At 38.8% G+C, this 20,427-nt stretch overlaps 1 protein-coding gene across 1 annotated transcript in view; it reads left to right on the plus strand.

Annotated features, from left to right (window-relative positions):
- The window catches only part of GALK2 (galactokinase 2), a gene marked incomplete at its 5' end in the record, with an annotated part of 67,961 nt that extends 56,589 nt beyond the window's left edge, over nucleotides 1-11,372 (plus strand). The window contains 2 exons of the mRNA XM_082321362.1: nucleotides 4,210-4,411; nucleotides 10,934-11,372. Of these exons, the coding sequence (XP_082177488.1) occupies nucleotides 4,210-4,411; nucleotides 10,934-11,141 (410 nt within the window). The 3' untranslated portion in view covers nucleotides 11,142-11,372. The remainder of the gene's footprint in view (nucleotides 1-4,209; nucleotides 4,412-10,933) is intronic.
- Between the last annotated feature and the right edge of the window lie 9,055 nt (nucleotides 11,373-20,427).

Genomic DNA, 20,427 nt, shown 5'->3' on the forward strand with positions numbered 1-20,427 from the left:
TAATTTCTTCTGATCTGTATCGGTTTTAATGCATAAAAGGTATCACTCACCCTCACTTGAGTCCACAAGAAACTTTTTCTGTGTGCAGCTGATACCATACAAAATAAAGCACAGTCTCCACAGTGTCTTTTCAGAAAGGGACAAGAGAGACCCTGAGATTCTGATTGTGCGAGCGTGCCTAGGTCTAAAATCAAACAGCTCCTTCCTGCCTGGCAGTGAGCTACGCGGAACGTGGCAGAGAGGAAACGCGTAGTAATTTTCAGAGAACGGCTTTTGAGAGCATGATTCTGGTCAGAGACTGGATCCTCCGCCGATAACAAATCTCCCTCAGTCCGAATGGCGCTATGTCATTTTAAACAAGCGGAGCACCTGAACTGGGTATTGCACAGATCCCCTTATGAAAGAAACATTACTTTAGACATGCCTTATATCAGTGTGACAGCCAGCTAGTTTCATTGCACCAGGGGTTTTAGGTTCCTCTCTAGTCACTAGAGAAATGGGTACCGCAGGGCAATCCGGGTCTCGAGTGAGATAAACTGTTTCCTGACCTGCCCTTTTCACTGACAAAAGATGGAGCTGAGGGTACCTGTACCCCTAATTGGGAAATAAATTTAAGTGGGAGAAACCAGGCCTTTATAGTTTACTGGATTAGGAGAGTATATTTACATTTTCAGTCAGATTAAGTACCTAATTTCCATACACTATAATGGATTTAAGGATCCAAATGCTTTTAAGAATCTGGCATTAGTTCCCTAAACCCTGCTTTTTTGCTCTCCTTTGAGCACCACAGAGGGCGAGACTATATAACCTAGTCCTGTGCAACACTGGAAGGTTAACTTTGAGAGCTTCATTTTTTCCTCTTTCAGAGCACTCCAGCCCTAGCTCAGATGTAAACTAATCCATCGTGCACACTTTGGTTTTGTTTCTTTTAACCGTGACAGAGTATGGCTTAGGAAATCAGTCCTTTTTAATTGTAAAAAATATGGCCACATGAAGTGCACAGATTGTGATCAGTTCCTGCGCTCTTCTAAAATCACAGCCTCCATAGCTCTTTGGCATGTCCTATTAATTCAGATTTTATTTATGTGGAGCTAATATACAGGCTGTGATGTAGCAAGGAGATTCCAGCATAGATGTAATTTTTGGAAATATCATGTGTGCTCTGCTGTCTCTTATTACATAGAGATGGTTAGTTGGACTACCCATCCAAACAGAAGAGATACAAGAGGGTTTCTCTATTACCAGGGGCATTTGGTGTTGAAGGCCGAAATCAGGTCAATCATTTCATTATTTTAGGCTAGGACTTAGAGTACAGAGGTGTTTGCTGTTCTGAAGATAATTTTACCTGAACGGTACACTGCCAGAGAGGAAAAAGCAAACTATAAAAAGAAAGTTTTAAACACAAATGTAATTTTCTGAAATAAAATGCTGCCCGTAACCAACCAATAGCTAACGTAATGGTACCAGCCTTTAACCGATACTAGTTTGGTAAATGCCCACAAAGGAGTCTGAAAATAACATGCAGCCGCTCTTTCCCACTCGAGACCTGCCTGAAAGGATTGCTTTTGCATCGAGAGAAAGCCAGTGTCGAGGTAGCAAATTCTCCCCTACGCTGAGTGACTCTCCTGGGAGCGAATGCTGTCGAGGACACAGCTCAGATCTTTTGGCCAGCAGCCAGTAGCCAGAGCGCCCATTCTGGTTGCCAATTCATAACATGACGAGCACAACACAACCCCAGAGATTTTTAAGGTAATCTGGCCAGTAGAGCATTGCTCTACCAAAGGGTGGTCTCCAAATCAATCACAGCCTTTGGCAAGTCTGTTGCCTTACAATTGAAACCAGACATGTTTTCAGTTCATTCTTTGGGTTACTACTGTTCAATGGTGATTTACAAGAGAGTGTGAGCTATGGCAATGTCTCACGCAACTTTAGATATTCCCTAAACGAATGCACATTTAGAAATCTCCTTGCTCTAAAACAATGGCTTATAAGAAAAGAATATTTAAAGAGAAACCATCCTTAAAAATAGGCCAAGCTGCTTTTCTTCAACATTCAAAAATACTGAGGCATCGCTCTGCAAAACACAGTGCAAGTAACTCCAGCAGCAACAAAATCCAGTGGGGTAAAACACACCTCTAAATGGGAGACCAAAATACACTCTTCCTGTGTGACACTCTCAGGATGAGGATTCTGGGGGGCACTCAGTTTCCTCATTTCTGTCCTGGTTTGAAAGGCTTTCAGGCGGCCTGTTCAAAAGACAGCAACACAGGGTTTCTCAGTAGCAGGCTGTATTGAATTACAAAATAAGTATCACCAGAAGCAGTATCACCAGTAGCAGAACACTGCTATGTTCACTGCTTCTCTATCATTTTAGACTACTTCTGTCTCTCTCAGCACTGTATTTTCAGCATTTACAGTTGTGATTTACACTTACTCTGGAGAAATACAAAGGGATTATACAGGTGCTGATGAAGTTTTAGTCTGTAAGGCTTGCAATCTGGAGTATACATACGAGAGACTTAATACTGGACACAGTTTTATTTCCAGTCTTTCAAGAAAGATTTCTACATATACTTGCAAATGTAGATTGCTGAAATCATCAGAAGTGGTTCCAGAACTTGGCTGTCTTCACAGAACAGCCAAGTGGGAACTCCATGTGTCTGGGTCAGATAGCAAGTTCTGTTTTCAATACAGGGCTTGTCTCTCTTCTCCTTTTACCTCTATTTGAGTGTTTCATCAGCCATTTTAGAAAGCAAGAGAGACCAGAAGCTGAAGTGAGGAGAGAGACCTTGCTCTAAAGGAGAACTTACACGTAGAAAGAAAATGAGGGATGTTCTGAGGTGCTGTAACAAGAACGTGCTTGAATTGTGATGAAATAAGGAAACATACTGTAGTAGGTGCTCCAGATAGAGAATAAAGTCCACTTAGCTAATATTTACCACCCAAACAGCTCAAGTAAACCAATTTAATAATAAATTAAAATTATGTCATGCATGCTTCTGGTGAACAATACTTCCTCAACAGCAGCCATGATACTAAAGCAAACAGAACTATATTAGGAGAGAAAAACAATGAACTACAACATGAGCTTGGGAAAGGCAGATCAATTCTCTGATGTTAGCTGCAAACCAGACCCTCCTGTGAATAAGAGTAGCTTAAGGAGCCTTTAACCACAGCCATCCCCTTCCTTTTTATGTCCTGCTGTTCAGGCTTGGTCGAGGTCTCTACCCCAGCAGCCACACAGGTTTGGGCCCCCCCGCCCCTTCCCAGAGGAACTGCTTTTTCATGGCACAATAGAAAAATTTTAGCCAAAATCCTTGCACTAGCCTTTGCTCTTAGTAGGTCAATACTAAGCAGTACCTGTCTGGGCTTGACATCTCTTCACATCCATCCAGGCAGCACTGACACCCTGCCTGGTAACATGCACCAAAAATAAACCCTGAAAACCAAACTGAAAGCACCTGTGCTCTTCACTATACCCTTAATCTAGTATTATTTACAGTCAGGATGCACCTGCATCACTGTGAAAATATTTGAGAGGGCTTCCTTACCTATGCACCAGGAAATATGGATAATAGCATTTTTGTTAACCTCAGTTTGAAAAAAAAAAAAAAAAATTGTGGTTGGCTTTTTTTTTGTGGTTTGGTGGTTGTTTTTGTAGTTTTGTTTTTGTTTTTCCCCCCAAGAAAAGGTCCATCCGCACAGTTACATAATTGATGCAGACTTGGCCTGGAGCAGTCGCGCACACAACGCCCTGGGCCAGCGGGTGCTGGCGGACGGCTGCCTGCAGGGCGCTGGGTACCTTTCTGGTGTTCTCATGACTCAGTTTTGCTGGTATTTGAAAACCTGAAAGCTTTAGATTAATGTCCTGATGCATGTTGCTGCTAACTCTTGAACTTGTGGCTTGCCTCTGCAAAGTAAAAGGAGAGAGTGGGTCTGTTCAGTGACACAGCAATGAACCAGAGCACGTGCATGAAGTTATCAACATGAAAAAAGTGTGTACATTGTATTTTGATCAACTCTAAATACTATTTTATTAGGGCTTTTAAAGAAGATGTAGGCGAGCTTTTGCAGAAGACTTTTAGCCTAGAGAGTTCTAATATAAAATATGAATTACTAAATAAATAGAATTCTACTATGGTTTTGTATTTCCTTTTGTAGTGAATATTAATGGATAACTGTAGTACTTAATATTTTCATTTTGTTTAGTTTCCACCTTTAAGTTATACCAGCGTGCAAAGCACGTGTATAGTGAAGCTGCCAGAGTGCTGGAATTTAAGAAGATATGCAACGAAGCACCTGCCAATGCAATCCAGCTGCTGGGAGAATTAATGAACCAGAGCTACATCAGCTGCAGGGAGATGTACGAATGCAGCTGTCCTGAACTGGATCGGCTGGTAGACATCTGCCTGTAAGTTCTGACCACAAGGAAGAGTAATCGCCTGTTGAGAATATTGTTTGAATTGATGAGAAAATATGACATCGTTGGCTATTGCAATTTTAAAATGAAAGTATTCTTGTCTCTTATTACAAAATTAATCTCCTGCAGGAACATTACATGGTCAATTGTTTCCCTACTGACATCTGTGTAATACTTTCAGATGAAAGCTGCAGTTTATGGCTTTATTACAGACTTTGCTTTTGGACTGACTCATCATCACAAGTGTTACGTTAGACTGTTGGCTATTCTTTTTTTAAGTTGTAGAAGTCATAACTGGTTTTCTTAAAACATCATCTGAGTTGTTCTATTTGAACTCTGATACTTTTTGTAGATTTCTTAACCATTTCAGAACTGCTGCCGTGGGAATTGCAGGGCATAAGCAAACTGTTCTACATTCTTAGGTTGCATTGGAATCATAATGGTATATTGTGAAATGCTATTGCTATTTTTTTAAATTCAAAAAATATGTTGTCTAGGGTATCAGATGGGTTGGACAGTATTTCACCATTTAAAAGATGAGTGTGTTAACTGTTATAATGGCTAACACTCTGCTCCTGCTCTCTGCATGGTATGTCTGAGCTTTCTCCACATTGTTCAGTCTCAATCAGTGCCCCAGCCTCATTGTTTTAGTGGTACACACTTCAGTCCCTCCTAATTTCCATTTTTCTGGTACAGTTAATCATAGGACAGACACCTTATGCTAGCTTTGATCTAAATTCAGTGCCTATAGAAGGAATTCAGTGGTTGGTGATCATTTTAACAGTGGCTTGGGGGAATAAACAGCTGCCCACCTGAGCTTTCCCACCCCTACTCCATCCCTGCCTCTGCCCCAGCCACCTTCTCCCAGCTGCTTCCCTCATTCACTTCATCATGGCTCCTGGTGATGCCCCCTTCATGCTTCTGCTCATCTGTTTTGGTTCCTGCTTCTCCTTGGAGAAGGGCGTGCTTAGTTGGGGAAGCTCTGCCCTAAGCCAGACCGTTACTGCCCTGCCAGAAGGGAAATGTAAGGTTCCGTAAGCGTTCGCAGGCCTGAGGTCAAGAAATGTTGTTTCACTGGCTTTTTAGAAGCAAATACTCTATAATAAAGTATCCCATCCTCTCTCCATATATCTTTCAGTCTTGAAGAAAACAGAAACTCTTTCAATTTGAAGCTAAAAAAAAAAAAGAATACCTCACCACCTATAAATGAAAGTTACAAAAATATTTCTTTACCCACAACTGGCTTTTTTTTTTAACTAGGAAATTAATCTGACTTATAATGAAAATATGAATTTTACAAATATGCAATTTGCCATATGCTTTCTTACTTCTATATTCATGCGGATTTTGTAAGTTGTAATACCCGTTTATTGGGTTTGTAAATTGATAGAGCATGATACAGATAATTATTCAGGTTAGTCTGATTTCTTCTGCAGACAAGACAGAATGGCCTCTGAGCCAGAAAACTACAAACTTAAAAACTGAACAGAAGACTTTTGGACATTCACATATTATTTTGCATATGGGATACACATGCTGTTTTGTGATAAAACACAGAGAAGCCCCAATAGCCATTGGACAGTCTGATAGTAATTTAGCAACACAATTTTTGTTCCTCCTCTTGGGAGCCAATCCAGTACGTAACTCACAGGCTATGTTCAGTTTATTGTATCACGTAATGATCACATAATAGAATAAGCTATGACAGTACTCAGCCAGGCAATTCCACTGCGGTTGTCACAGCTACTCAAAGGGAACTGCTGATCTGTGTGCGAGAGGGGAGAACTGTCTCCAGAGTCAGCTGAAGACAAAAACCATCCTCTACTGAATTGTCAAAAATCTTGGGCTACAAAGTCTTGATCCAGTGCAAGGCATCAGCACTGCCTGTTCTGTGACACAACTGACAGAGGAAAAGCCTTAAAACTTAACATCTGCATTATTTTTAGGTACAGTAACTACCCCATGTTGATGCCTCAGTCAATAACATCTGATGACTGAACTTTGCAAAAGCAACTCGCCATTTTAAGTGTCTTCACTTTGGGTATCCAGCTTGAACCATACTGGTAGGGCCTGTTGTCAGAAATGCTGGGAGAAAACGATCCTGGTTCAAGTAGGGGAAAACAAGTAGGTATAAACTGATAAGATCTGCACTACAGTGTGGAGTTACCTGCGCCACATTTAAATAAGCTAGCATGGATGCTGGCAAGAGTCTATTGCAGCACGCAGCTCAGCATGGGGATGGAAATTCTCTGTTTCTCATTTATGCTGAGCTCTGTGCTTTCACAGCTAGACAGCTGCTGCTCTCTGCGCTGGCCCGGGTATCGTGACACTGACTTGCAGGCAGTAGCACAGACACAGCCACAGAACCCGAAGGAAAGGAGTACACAGTTAGGGTTTTACTAAATTAAATTAAAATTAATCAGAGCATTTCAGTTCCAGGGACCAAAATATAAATAGTGAAGGAAAAAAGAGTGATGTGTGTGCCCATGTTACACCAGATTTCTAATTTACCAGCAGAAGAGCCCACAGCTAATATGATGAGCATAGCTAAGCACCACAGTGGAGTGTCATTTGTGTGAAACAATTTCTAACTGGTATATTACAATTATTTAATCTCGGGTTTTTTTATTACATTCATTGCACAGAAACAAGTAAATTATTTGTTCATTGTTCTATACGGTCTTGTCCTATCAAGAGTATCTCCTAAGAAATACACCTTTCTTCTTTAGAAGTTTGATATTCTTTAATGTTTTTCTGATTCTGTGATGAGATTTCTGAAAGTGTATAGCTATCCTAGATGAATGCAGCTCAAGCCAGCATCTAAGTTTTGGAAACTACTGGAAAAAAAGTCTTAACTTTTCTCAAGTTGTACATTAAAAAAAACTAAGGGACATAAAATCACTAGTCACTCTAGGAAAACTTGGCTGATGTGATTATAGAAATGGCCAGGAACTACATAAATTACATTCTTTACTTACAATGATATACAGCTGCCCTGTAACTTTAAAAGGCCTTTCCAAAAATACATTCCACAGAATTGCCCGAGTCTACTGCTGCTCTCTCCTTACAAGGTTTAAACTGTGAAGAATAATCTGCATATCCAGATGTTTTCTGTTTTGCCTAGATCTTTATGTTTTACTGTACAACCTCTGCCAAGAAAGAAAGGGATCCATACTTGCTGTGGTTTGTAGTGCTGAAAACTATAACCACTAGTTGGTCAGTTGTTTGTTTTTTTGTTTTTTTTTTTCCTTTTTGCAAAGACAGAAGACTTGTACTTTGTCTAAACTATCTCATGCTGTTAATAGCTCTTTTACCTGTTTTTAAAGTCTTTTAAAGTAAGTAACGCAGAAGATTTACTAAACAATTAAAGGAACAAAAAAATTGGATCTGAGCTCCTGAATTCGTTAGGTACTTTTGAAAATCTCTCAGAATCCTTGAGTGTTGCAAAAAACTTACTTTCATTCCCTTACTCTCCATCTTTTCGTGGTATAAACCCTGATAATTTTTGTGTTACCAGCCATGCCCCTTACAGTTGAAGATAGCTGAATCCTCTCAGATCACTTTGAAAAGATACAGTTTTTACGTTACACCCAGCTGCATTATGGTAGCTGAGACAACTCTGCATTTTATCAGGACTCTTATCACCGATGTTTTTCTTAAAGCTGCAAAGCCTGGAGTCACGGCACAATTTGAAAATTCAATAAAACAAAAAACCACCTTACGAAAAGAAGCTTGCAGCTCTTTCAGAGCCAGAAAGGCTTAAAGATGCTATTTGAATGCACACTAAGCTACAAAGCAGAATAATACCCACCCCCCCATTTATATATTTAAATCTCATCACGTTAACTCCATGCTTTCTGAGTAGCTAGTTCATAATTTTGAGTATTTGGAATTAACAATATTGCTCTGATTTTTTCACCTCTTACAGCACAATTATTTTGAAAATGAGGTACTGCGATGTCTTACCTATTGCTTTCATATACCAAACTATGGGACTATGGGACTTCCATTTTTATTCTTTCCTTTGCTGCAGCGCTCATGTTTTTATTCTCATTTACACACACGCCCTTCCTCATAAGATAATTCTTTTTTTACCCAGTGAATACTGGAACAAGATATATAAACTGTTCAGGAAGGAGAGGCCAGAACCCGGGACTGGGAGCTGAGTGCCCCCAACACTGGACTACAGATACGTTCTCCTTCTTGGTGCTCCGTCTCTCCCTCTATTACTTGTCCTCACGGCTGCAGCCCAGCCCAGGCGGTGCACAGGGCACCTTCCCACACGTTAAATCCACGTCACCCACTGTGTGGGCGAGCGCTCCCTCCACAATATTATTGTCTGCTCACGCTCCTCTTCATAAACGCACAATTTAGATGCCAGTGCGCAAGGAGAGAGTGCCTGGCTGCGAATCCCGCTTACCAGAGGAGCCTAGCTTAGGACTGAACTGATTAAGACTCGAAAAAGACAGTTTCAGACCTGTATCAAAGTTAACTTTCTCGCGTTTGACCTAGATGCCTCCCATGCACCGCATCTCCAGTAGATGCGGAATTAGGCGCTCACGTCTGAATTCTGGTATAGTTTCCAGGTGTTCCCGCACTGCCCATCAAAAGGCCAAGTTCCTCAGCGTTAAGCCCAAAGTGTCTAATCATATCACCACATTGGAAACTGTTAGCCACAGTATTTTGAAACACAGTGACTTCAGCCCTGAAACAGGCATATTTTCTGTCTACATTATGCTTTATTTCAACTAAGTATTTTAAAATGACTCAGTAAAAATGAGGCATGAGCATGACCACAGAGAATTATGAAATCAATAAAAGGTTCAGAACAATTCTGAAGGGATTTCGGTTGCCTACCAAAATAAAAGCCAGACACCGTCTGAAACACGAAGTTCTGACTGAGGTAACAGACCAAATGGGTACGGGCAGTTGATGTAGCAGACTTTGAAAAGTGGATTGGGCCTTATGAGGTCGATGGAAATTTCCCTATTGATTGCAATTGAGACTGGATTGGATCCTGCTCATTTTCAGAGGTTGCTCTGTGGACCAGAAACGATAAAAATTGCATCAGAGAATGAGTGGCTTACAGGAATGATAATACTAATAATAAGTAAAATAAAACACCAACAGGAAATAAAGAATGAACGTAAAATCGAGTCAATATGAAGGGTGGCACCACACAGACACACTGAAGAAAGTGTTTCTGTTCAAGACGAGATGTAAGCTTGTTTAGAATCAAACACATATGTAAGTACTTGCTTGAAATATGACCTAAACCCCTACTAACCCAGCAGTGTACCAGATTCATTTAACATAAAATGCACATATGAAAAGTTACCACAGCCTACTCAGAATGAGCTGTCATTTTCCAATATGTTGCTCACATGATGCCCTCTCTCCCTCAGACACATTCTAGGACTGGTAATCTCTCCATGCATGGGTACTGGAAACATATCAAAAGTATTTGTTTGCAAATCAGATCAGATCTCTCATGAGAATAAGATTTCAAATGAGTTTTCTAAATCATCCTGTTCTGACTAGGCTAGAAAAGCCCCAAAGAAATTTATTACGTGGTATTTTCCAACTTTTTCTGAATCTAAGTAAAGATCAGGAACACAGGTAAGCAAACTAATGAAAATAATTCTACTAAATTCTAACGAGATGGTGTCTGAATCTTGCCGAGTAACGGCATGGGATTTGCTGTAGGACATTCTAGCAGGCCAGTATCTTGAGGCTGGGAATGGTTTATATTTTGGATGTCATTTATTTGTCATTGTTCTTTCTATTCACCCTCCTTATTAAGGGCATTTTTTTCTTTTGGAACTAAATTCTTACTTTACCTCTACTGCTGTAAATCTGCTAAGTTCATGAGGTTCCTCTAAAGAGAGATACCTAACCCTGTCCCTTCAGCATAGCCAGATGTTTGAGCGCAGTGACTCCGGATGACTTTTTAAGTGTTTCTGAACTCTCCTTTTCTTGACTGGCACGCTCAGCAGTCCTGCAGAAGCCTGTGAATCTTCAGCATGTTTTAGATCTGTCCTGGAAGAATAGAGCTATTTGTCTTTGCCACATTAGAAAATGGCTTGCATGCCTACATCCTGTGCAATTAGTTTATGAACCCTCTTTTGTTATTTTTGTCATGTATTTCTGTTTTCACTTGTGATGTCTTATGAATGTTGCTAACACAATTCCTTTCTTCTCCTGCTTTCTTCATCTCAGCTGTGCTGTGATCCTTAAAACAGCTGATGCTGAAGCATTATACAAGAGGGTGACTTTTGGAACTGACAGAAATGACTATATTGCAGTTTAAAGCATCGGTATTTTTTTGGTCCAAAATGGGAACTGCAGATTGCTGTAATTTTGCATACAACCAAGTGAACTTCAGAAGAATCAGACGACATAGATGTGTTTTGAGTAAATATTCACTAGTTTTCTATAGGAATTTTATGTATGACAAATTACCCCTTTTTTGGTTTATTTTACATGATTTTTTTTCCTGTTATTTTGTTTTAGGCAATTTGGGGCCATCGGGTCACGTCTGACTGGAGCTGGATGGGGTGGCTGCACAGTGTCAATGGTGCCTACTGACAAGCTGAATACTTTCCTAAAAAATGTAAAAAAAGCTTATTACCAAACTGATGTCCAAAGGTTAGCATTGCAGAATAACAGTCTGTTTGCTACCAAACCTGGAAGAGGAGCTTTGGTTTTTGTTGAGGCCTAAAGAACGTAAAAAATTTTAAAAGAAGCTATGTAGGGCATTTGGAACTGGCAGTCCTTCCCCTGCCACAGTAAATGAATGCCTTTTCTGGTTTTTATTGTAATGAGCAGTTGCTATTATCAAAATACATTTCCAAAGAAGCGATTAAAAGAAAACTCTTTGATTATAAAAATCTTTTTTTTTTTTCATACTAAAAATATCTTTCAGTGTAAACTTTGATTTACAAAACTTATTGACACGGAAAAGTGGAATTGAAATAAAGATGCTACTTTGTTACAGTGGATCTCTCTTCTTTTCTGTTTACTGTCATAAAAGCAAGAGCAGGTGGAGCAGTGAGCTGTTTCTTTGTAGGGTAGGAGCCCTGCGATGTCTGCAGGGCGGCTCAGTGCCGATTCTCTTTGGGTGCTGGATATTCTTTTCTTTAGAATGTCCTGTAGAAATGGAAGATTAAACTGAAGCATTCGAGAAATTGGAAGGAACTTGCTAAACATTAGAAATTTTATACTCCCCTCAAACAGGATTATTACTGTTGTAATTAATGATAATATTGGAGGAGCACCTGCAGGCCAAGTAAAACATTAGGAATACGTTACGTTAAGCAGGAAAACTTCCCTTCGAGCTATGTTTCTTATGTATCCTTGTGCAAGGGTCACTTGGTATGAAAGTTTCAACAGAAATGAACGCTGTCTGGGAGCTGTACGATGTGACAACATACTCCCCTACGTAAATGAACAAATAACGGGGCAAAGTTTGGTTTTGAGTTGTCCAAACACCATATTCTAATTGTTGAATTCTAGCTGTGCTTCTACAAGGTAGAGCATTTGCATTTTTATGCAAAACTGTTACAAAGGATTAAATATAACCCATTGACCATGTAAAAAAGCAATTAAAATCTATAAGGAATAATTGAGATAATTCACTCAGTTGTACTAAGCAAAAGTAAATAGGTACGACCAAGAGCAAACGTCATTGACATATTATTGACAAACTCCTATCTTGCTCCCGCTCTACACTCCTGACAATCTCAAGGTTGTAACTGCAAGGCATTGGATGTACAGCATCCACAATTCGTAACAAGCAGAAATGATTGCGATTGCAGGAGGTGGTGACTGTACATCAAGATACCCCACCGATGTCCTAACCCTGCTTCCAAGTGGAAAATTAGGTTCCTGTGCCCTCTCTCACAGCACACAAACGTCCACTTCTCTGATGCCTACAGTGAAAACCGAAGAGAAGTTTTGCTAGTGTCATAACCCTCGCGGCCATAAGAGGCATAGCAAGATCTGTCCCTGTGCATGTTTTTGTGATGCTAAGCACAAGTTAACATCCCAAAGTCTGCATCAAATTAGAGATCTCTCAGAAGAGATCCTCTGTACATTACCCATGCTAATTCGGGCCAAACCCAAATTCTTAGAGGCTACTAATTCTGTGAGAGGACTCTGCCAAATTTGAACACAGCAGATGAACAACAGCCAACGCAAACTGCCAGATCTTTTCAGGAACCTCAGAGGGGACACATAATAGTAATATTATCACTAGAGAAGATTTCTGTTTTCTGACAGCCGGGGCAAGTGGAACAGAGAGTGCTGTAGATCAAGAAAATGAAGTACTCAAGAGAGGAAAAGGATGGGGTCTGGGCATGATGGGGAGAGATGAAGACGGGATTTGGAGGGGGGACAGGTAAAAGGATGCATTTGAGAAGGGGAAAGCAAGGGGTAAGGGAGACAGCTAAGAACGAGAGGCAGAATTACAGAAAGGTTTCATCTCAAAACATTCACTAATACTATCTATGGAAACTGAGTATCTTGTAACCCAGCTGCAATGTACAGCAGATGTGCTGTACGTTCAACTAAAGCTGTAAACATCGGACTCCAAAAATCAAACAACAGGTAAATACCTTCAAGAATCTCCAAGACAACCTTAGAGGTTTTAAAGAAAATAATGCCATGGCTTTGTTACCAACTGCCTTATGAAATAAAATCCTCAATTTAATTCAGCAAGTTCCTGTTTATTATCCTGTCATGAAAATAGAGTACAACACAGTACGTACCAATCCTTTCATTAATGTATTGGCATTGAACTTCAGTTCAGCTGGATTCATGGAAGCACTAATCAGTCCATGAGCAGAATAAAGATATATTAGGGTTTGGTTTTTTTCTTCTTTTTAAGTTGAGCACGACACACAAAGTCATGGAATCTTCCCAAAAACATGCAGGCTGCAGTACATTTCAAAATTTTTCTGTCAATGAATCTTATAAATTATATTCTCATAAACAAAGAAAAGGAAAACAGAAACCTGGCACAGTATAAAAGAATAAAACCGAACATTCTAAACTTCTGATTAATTTCTTTCCTTTTTTATTGCTTCTATGTCTTTCCCATACTTTTGCTGAAATCTGCAAATAAAATTAGGATATAACTTTCAATGAAAGATCTTTGGGTAGTCAAACTATATACATAGAAACGGCACTCAGGCATTTTTAGTTACTGACTACCAGTAGGAAGTAAGTATTTCTTTTTAAACAACAACAAAAAAATCGAATAACTGTGTTTTGGGGTTTTTTTGTTTGCTTTTTAAAACTTTGAAGACATTTTTCTACAGAATGGTAACAACCCCTGATAATCAGAGCATGAGAATGATATACCAACAACGTGTAAGGTAAGCAGCAAGGATATTAGTAATATCTCTAACAATAAAGCAAGAAGATTTTGGTTTGGATGAAAATTTCTGTGTATAAAGCAGCAACTCCTAAGCATATTTCCTAAGCAAGTCTTTCCAAATCTGTATTTTTAATAGCTTTTTCTGACTATGTTTTCAAAACCTCTTCCGTAGCTAAAATAATGCTAATTGGTATACACACACACACACACACACACATATATATATATTTGGAAACCCAACAAAACTGAACGTCAGTATGTACGCAGAGGCGACGCATCCTGTTAGCGCGAGCTATGATTATCAGTGGAGAGTGATTTTATCTTATTATAATGTCTGCCTGTAATTCACTCAATCATGAGTTTAATCTTACTGTGCAGTAAATGGGTTCTGAACCTTTCCAAAAAAGATTTGGAACGGAGATGCTGTTTGACACCTAAGTGCAGCAGCATTGCCTGGTGCCATATTAATCCTCTCCATTACCTTAATCCCATTGACACGGATGTCTTCATCGCTGTATTTGCTGACTGTGTATCTTGTACGTAGGAACAGGCTCGTGCTCCAAAATAGAATGAGAGTAATTCTACCACTCACTTGATGGGAAGAGATCGTGACTGTGTATTTGGCATTTGCTCTCTTGGACACAGCACACGCGCGCACACACACACAGACGTGTATATATGGCAACCTAATACATAGCAATTACTTACGTAACATCTTTGGGAATACTGGTTTCTAGTTAATACGATCTGAATGCCAACTTTTATTTCAGTAACTGCTGTGTACTCACTCAGTATAATCCTCCTGAAATTCCTCTCCGAGTCCACGTGTCTCTTTAATAACATCTTGATATGTTGGAGCAACTGCTGCGCTATGGTTTCAGTCAAGTGGAAGATTTGTATTTTCAGCTAGCTACGAAGTTTATTTGTGTGCTAAATACCAGTTGGATACAGTTAAAGATAGACCCAGAACAACATTCACAAGAGCTATCTTGTTCTAAAAAAAGATACTTTGCAAATCAGAGCTGTTCCGGGCAGGATTGAAGTAGGGCTTTCTGATTCTTGTCATTATATGCTTCATCAAGAAAAATGAACTCTATAAAAGGACTTACACTGCAAAGTAACAGTAGCATAAAAAGCAGATGGGTAAGCCTTAACGTCACAAAACCTGTGAATCATGCAGCATATTAAATTCTATTTTAAGTACTAATTTTGAGATGGAAGGTTAGGTATTGGTAAGAGACCAGTTCACAATGCAGAAAGGAGTACAATGGGGAACGTAACGCCGTAACTGAAAGCTGCTCCCTGGATTTACCCCAGCCCATACTCCCTAGCAAACGTTTCACTCGGTAGGATAACATGTAGTGAGAGTCTGCACATACAACTGAGGTGCCCAAAATCTCACATGTAATTAAGGCACTCATGCCAAATGAATCATATGTGTAAGACTTACCAACGGAAAAATCTGCAGAGGAGTAAGAACTGTTGAAGCTAATCAGATGAGACGGCACTAAGGAGCTTTCAGAATTAATTGACCGACAAAACATTTTAGGTTGATTTCCAATAGCAGTGGTTCCTGCAGCAGCAACAAACTGGATGAGGATTTATACAAAAGCATTTGGTATATTTATTGGATTTTAAGTCTAATGCATTCTGAGAATTGCTATTGTCTCCTAAGCACTACTTTGTTGGCCAAAATTACATGTTAATATTAAAAGGAAAAAAAAAAAATCCTCTCCCCACAAAAGCATGCCTTTCTGCACTTGGCACACGAGGCTCAAATAACTCAATAAAGATTAGATGTACTTCAAACTGAAACACACTACTGCCCAAGCAGCTGTCTTCTGTCCAGCCAAGCTGTGTGTGATTTGAGGTAGGAATAAAAACATGTTCTATTCGCCAATGATCAAGCCAGATGTGTGGGTTTGTTGTTTTGTTTTTAAATCCAAATTAATTTTTCAAGGGACAGTGAAGCAGGTTTGTATGAAACTCTTACAGCAGTTCCTGAGGATTATTATTCAAGGGCTTATTTTTTGCCAAATTTCATAGAATGGAGGGGTTTATTAACATTGTCCTACATTTTCTGGTTTCTTATCTGTCCCTCACGTGACAAATATATATGTTTCTTTTTGTTGGCTAAGCTGTTCTGACTTCAAGCAGGATGTTTTAGTTGTGTTTCTATTGATCAATTATCAACAGAATTAAATTGTTCTGATTAAATGCGGAAGAGTTCTCTCCTGGCTCTCTCCCAGCGAGCATCCTTTCTTGTAACCGTCTCCTTCCTGTCCAGGCTTCTGTCCGCAGAATAATTAAGACAAGAAGACCCTACCCTTCAGGAAGAATTCAGTAAGCCACTTTTAAGCAGCAATAGCAGCTGCATGAATAATAATTTTTTTATGAAGGTCTGAACCTAATTTTATGTTAGAAACATAAAGCTCTAACTTTCATAGCTGAATTAAAAAGTCTAACAGAAAACAGGAGCTACAATCGGAACCAAAAAGACTCTAGCAAGGATTTACAGAACTTCTGGCAGATTAAGTCAAAGCTCCACAGTTGAATCATAAACTTAATCGGATCCAAGTACTGACTATGAATGGAAAGATTTGGGGACAAAGGGTTAAAGATCAAGGGAAAAAATACCTATTGCGCTGTTTTTAAAGTTAGTTATGGTCAGGCCTTGACCCTAAGAACATATCCAGTTAAATTCCTGTGCAATTCTTTCTACAGCAAATCCAACTATATCAGCAGCAGCAGAGATGATGAGCTTTCAAAAGCCTTGATTTTTTTTTTTTTTATTTTATTTTATTTTATTTTTTTCTTCTTCCCCAGAAGGCCATTTGAGCGAGTGAGAGGAGGCCTGGGCAGCTTTTGTTTCTGAAGATCTATAACCTGATGATGGCCAATGGGGAGAGAGGGGGGCACTGTTGCAAAGGATTTTCAATGCTTACTCTAGAGGGAATCGGATGGCCAGTGCAAGCTGCTTCCACAGATGGACTTACAGGCCTTTCGCTATTGTTGTTGAAAAACTCCAGAATTTATTGTCTTGTCTGAACTTCATAAAATATTTAACTTTCTTGATTATGAGATTTCAGGGTTTTGCCTTCGCAAAGCTGATTTTTGGTAAAACAAATTTAATGGTTAAATGAATAAAATTTTCTTGATGGAAAAAAAGTAACGACTTGTGGGATTTCTTAGCACTATACTAAACTAGCAGCCTCTTGCACACAACCTGCTCTTGGTGACCTTCTTTCTCCCTGTCTTAGCTGTGCTCGTTCAGCAAGAAAAACCTGGCCGGTTCCTCCGAAAATGAGGGCACAACTGTGCCAAGAAATGCACGTCACCTACTGCAGCACACGCGAGGCGGGGGCACCGAGGTGCTGGTGCACATTTTGTACTTCTGTTCCGTCACTAAGAAAAGGGCAGTGACTTTGTCAGCTCTTTCAGGCGAGCCTAAAGGGTTGGGTTAACGGAGTCTGAATCTCAACTATCTGTTTTAGCTCCACTAATGAGATTTATTTTATTTCTATGTAGGTGGTCTCTTATTTCTTAAATGCAATTAGCATACAGTTGTTGCCTGATGGTTTTATTTATTTTTGAAAGTGCCGACTACTGGACTTGCTTTCATAGTTCTAGAGTTTCCAGAACTGACTTTTGTGCTCCACAAGCCTATTTTCAGGAAATATTTTGTAAGAGGGATGGTATTTTGAACTCTACTTTTATGGCTGCACAGGCTTCTCCTTTTTTACTTCCTTTGTCTGCTCATTAGGGGCCATCTTTAATTCCTAGATGTGTTTTTTGGAGATAAGTTCCAATCCTTTGACACGCATACCATTAAAACAAAACATTAATAATACTTGAAGTCTTTAGACAAAGTTATGTGTTTATTTTATGAGATTCTATGCCGTGTATTGTTCCGAGTGGTGGACTGAAATTTACGTATTTGTCCTGTTCTAGGCTTTCTCTAGACATTTCCCGACGTGTTTGTTAGCTGCCTTTTGCTCATGACATAAATGCACAAAAAACCATCCGCCCTGCTCTGTTTTAGCTGTAAAATGAATAGAAGGTTTTAGGCTTTTAATCAAACTATGAAAAATTCCAACATCCCGTTTTTTTGAGGATGACATAGATGAGTGCTATGTAGTGTTTCCAGCTTTTAAGTTTTATTACAGTCTCACTTTCTGTGATTCATGAATTTATAATTCATACTCTCAAAAAAGAAATGGAACATTTTTGAAAATCGACATCATGCATATTGCAAATTACAATAAACATGTCAGCAAAAGTGGATATACTAACAGTTTATGGTGGCTAATTTGCTAATTTATTCTTTTTATATAAATGGACAAATTACGACTGCCCATTGTGGTCAGATTAAACGGAGAATGGTGTGGAAATTTCTGTTCTCAATAAACCCATAAAGAAGTGGACACAACTTATTTTTAGACAGAATTCTGCTCATAATGTGAATAGTCACCTAAAATCTGCTGAGAAAAACATAAATCGGTTTCACAAGAAGTCTAAAATTTTCTTTTTATCCCATTAGTCAGCCTAATAACAAGTTTTACAATTTTTCCTTGTGAAGTTCATAAAAACAATATGACAAATATAAAAATACCACACTGAAAGTTGGAAAAAAATAAACCAAGGGAGTTTTCTCCACTCTTCTATATGACGTTGCGAAATTTGTTGAAGCCCATGAAGTTAATTTAAACTACTATAACACAGAATCTGACACCTAAATACACTAAGAGTTGCCATGTTGTTACAAAAGCTGCTGAGATTGACAGTATTCTTTATAAGCAAGCTGTGACTTCCCTATGCTGAATACACTGAAAAGCAGCGGCAAACTAGTTTCTTTAATGTGTTGCGTGCAAACATTTCCATATACAGAAGATTAAAATTCTAATAATTCCCATCAGAAAATGTTTCAGGGGAACTCAAGTAAGTCTTCATTAAATCCTCCAAAAACCATCTAGTTAGAACAATTTTATATACATCAGGAAAAAAACAGAATGAATTAGGAAATCTTTGCTTCTGAAACCCCTGTGTTTAAGGGGCTCTGAGTATCTGTACTACACAACAGATAAATCCTGTCTACATTTGGAAAGATACATGCCAGACAGAAATATGTCCAACTTCAGAAAATACTCTAAACTTCCTCAAGATTTATAGATGTTTGGATCCAAAGAGTATAGTTCAGGGCCATAATAGAACCAAGTCAATATATAAAGAAAGAATCCAGATATGATAGGAGTTTTATTATATTTTGTGAGATTTGATTTACATTTCTCATTCAGCCTTATTCCCCCAAAATCTAACAGAAATAAAATAAAGTAACCAAGCTGAAGTGCAGTCTTACTTAAGACATTTTAAATCATACGTTAGGTTAAAGGATAACAAGATGAAGGACCAATCAAATCTTTTTTCTCTATTTCTAAGTTTCTCTCTTTTAGGGAAACCACTTGCTGAGATTGTCTGCATTACTGTGGTCTGTCTCAGTCTAGAAAAGAGAAAACTCTCCCAGCTATTGTGGATCGTAGCAGAAAAAGGAAACAAAATAAATGGGTGAGACTTTAGTAATGCATTCTTTTCCTCCCCACCCCAGCTGGTTTAAACCATCGTGGCAAAAAGTTTGGAAGAAAGGTTTTTAAACACAATACAGGTTGGGAGTCAAAAAGGATATGGTTGGTTGTAAACTGCAGTACAATTAGTCCTGTAAGTCAAGGAATATGACACAGCATTAGCTATTTCGTGTGTCTTTGGATAGTAGGAGGCCAAAGGACTTTGGCTACCAAAGTCTGAAGAGCACACGCTTCCATTCTGGCTCTGAACCAATACAAGAGGACTGTAAAAATGGGAGAAGTGTCAGTAAAGGATATTATCAAACTAACTGAAAATAACTACAGAACAGACTAGGAACTTCTACCTACGTATTAAAACATATTTATGCTGAGAATTTTTTTTTAAACTGACTTTTTTTCCACCAAAACAGAGTACTGTACTACATAATGGTGATACCAGTATAAGAAAGGATCAGAATTTCTGACAAAGACTGGTGGCAACAATCTAATGGTATGCAAGATCATTCTCCCTTTCAAGCAGGAAAACTGCAGACTACAACAGGCATAAGACCAAGTCCTTGGCATGGAATATAAACACCTGCAAGTAAGCTTGAGTTATTTTAAAATCAAAGCAGTTGCTTTTTATGCACAGTATATTTTATGCACAGTAACTAAAAAAAACCAAACCAAAACAAAAAACAAAACAAAACCACAACAAAAAACAAGGTGTGTGATAAATTAGTTTTATCAAGAAACAACCTAGTGAATTCCATTTTAAATTGCAGTTTGCTACAATCACGCTATTACCTTAATCTGACTAATTAATTCTTATCTAAGGCTAAAGCTTTCTCCTTTTGTGAACACTGAAAGCATTAAAATATGGTTGAAAGAAGAGTTGAAAAAATCGTATAAACCACTGAAAAACAACCCAGCACAAATACAGGTTATAAAAGGAAAAGTCCAACATAAATGCAGCACTATTCGAACCCACTTATAGTATAATCTATACAACAACAAACTTAAAGATTACATTTATGTCTGACTTTTTTTGTTAAAACAAATCACACCTA

This window comes from Platalea leucorodia (assembly GCF_965183815.1).
Source record: "Platalea leucorodia genome assembly, chromosome: 9".
Lineage (NCBI taxonomy): Eukaryota > Metazoa > Chordata > Aves > Pelecaniformes > Threskiornithidae > Platalea > Platalea leucorodia.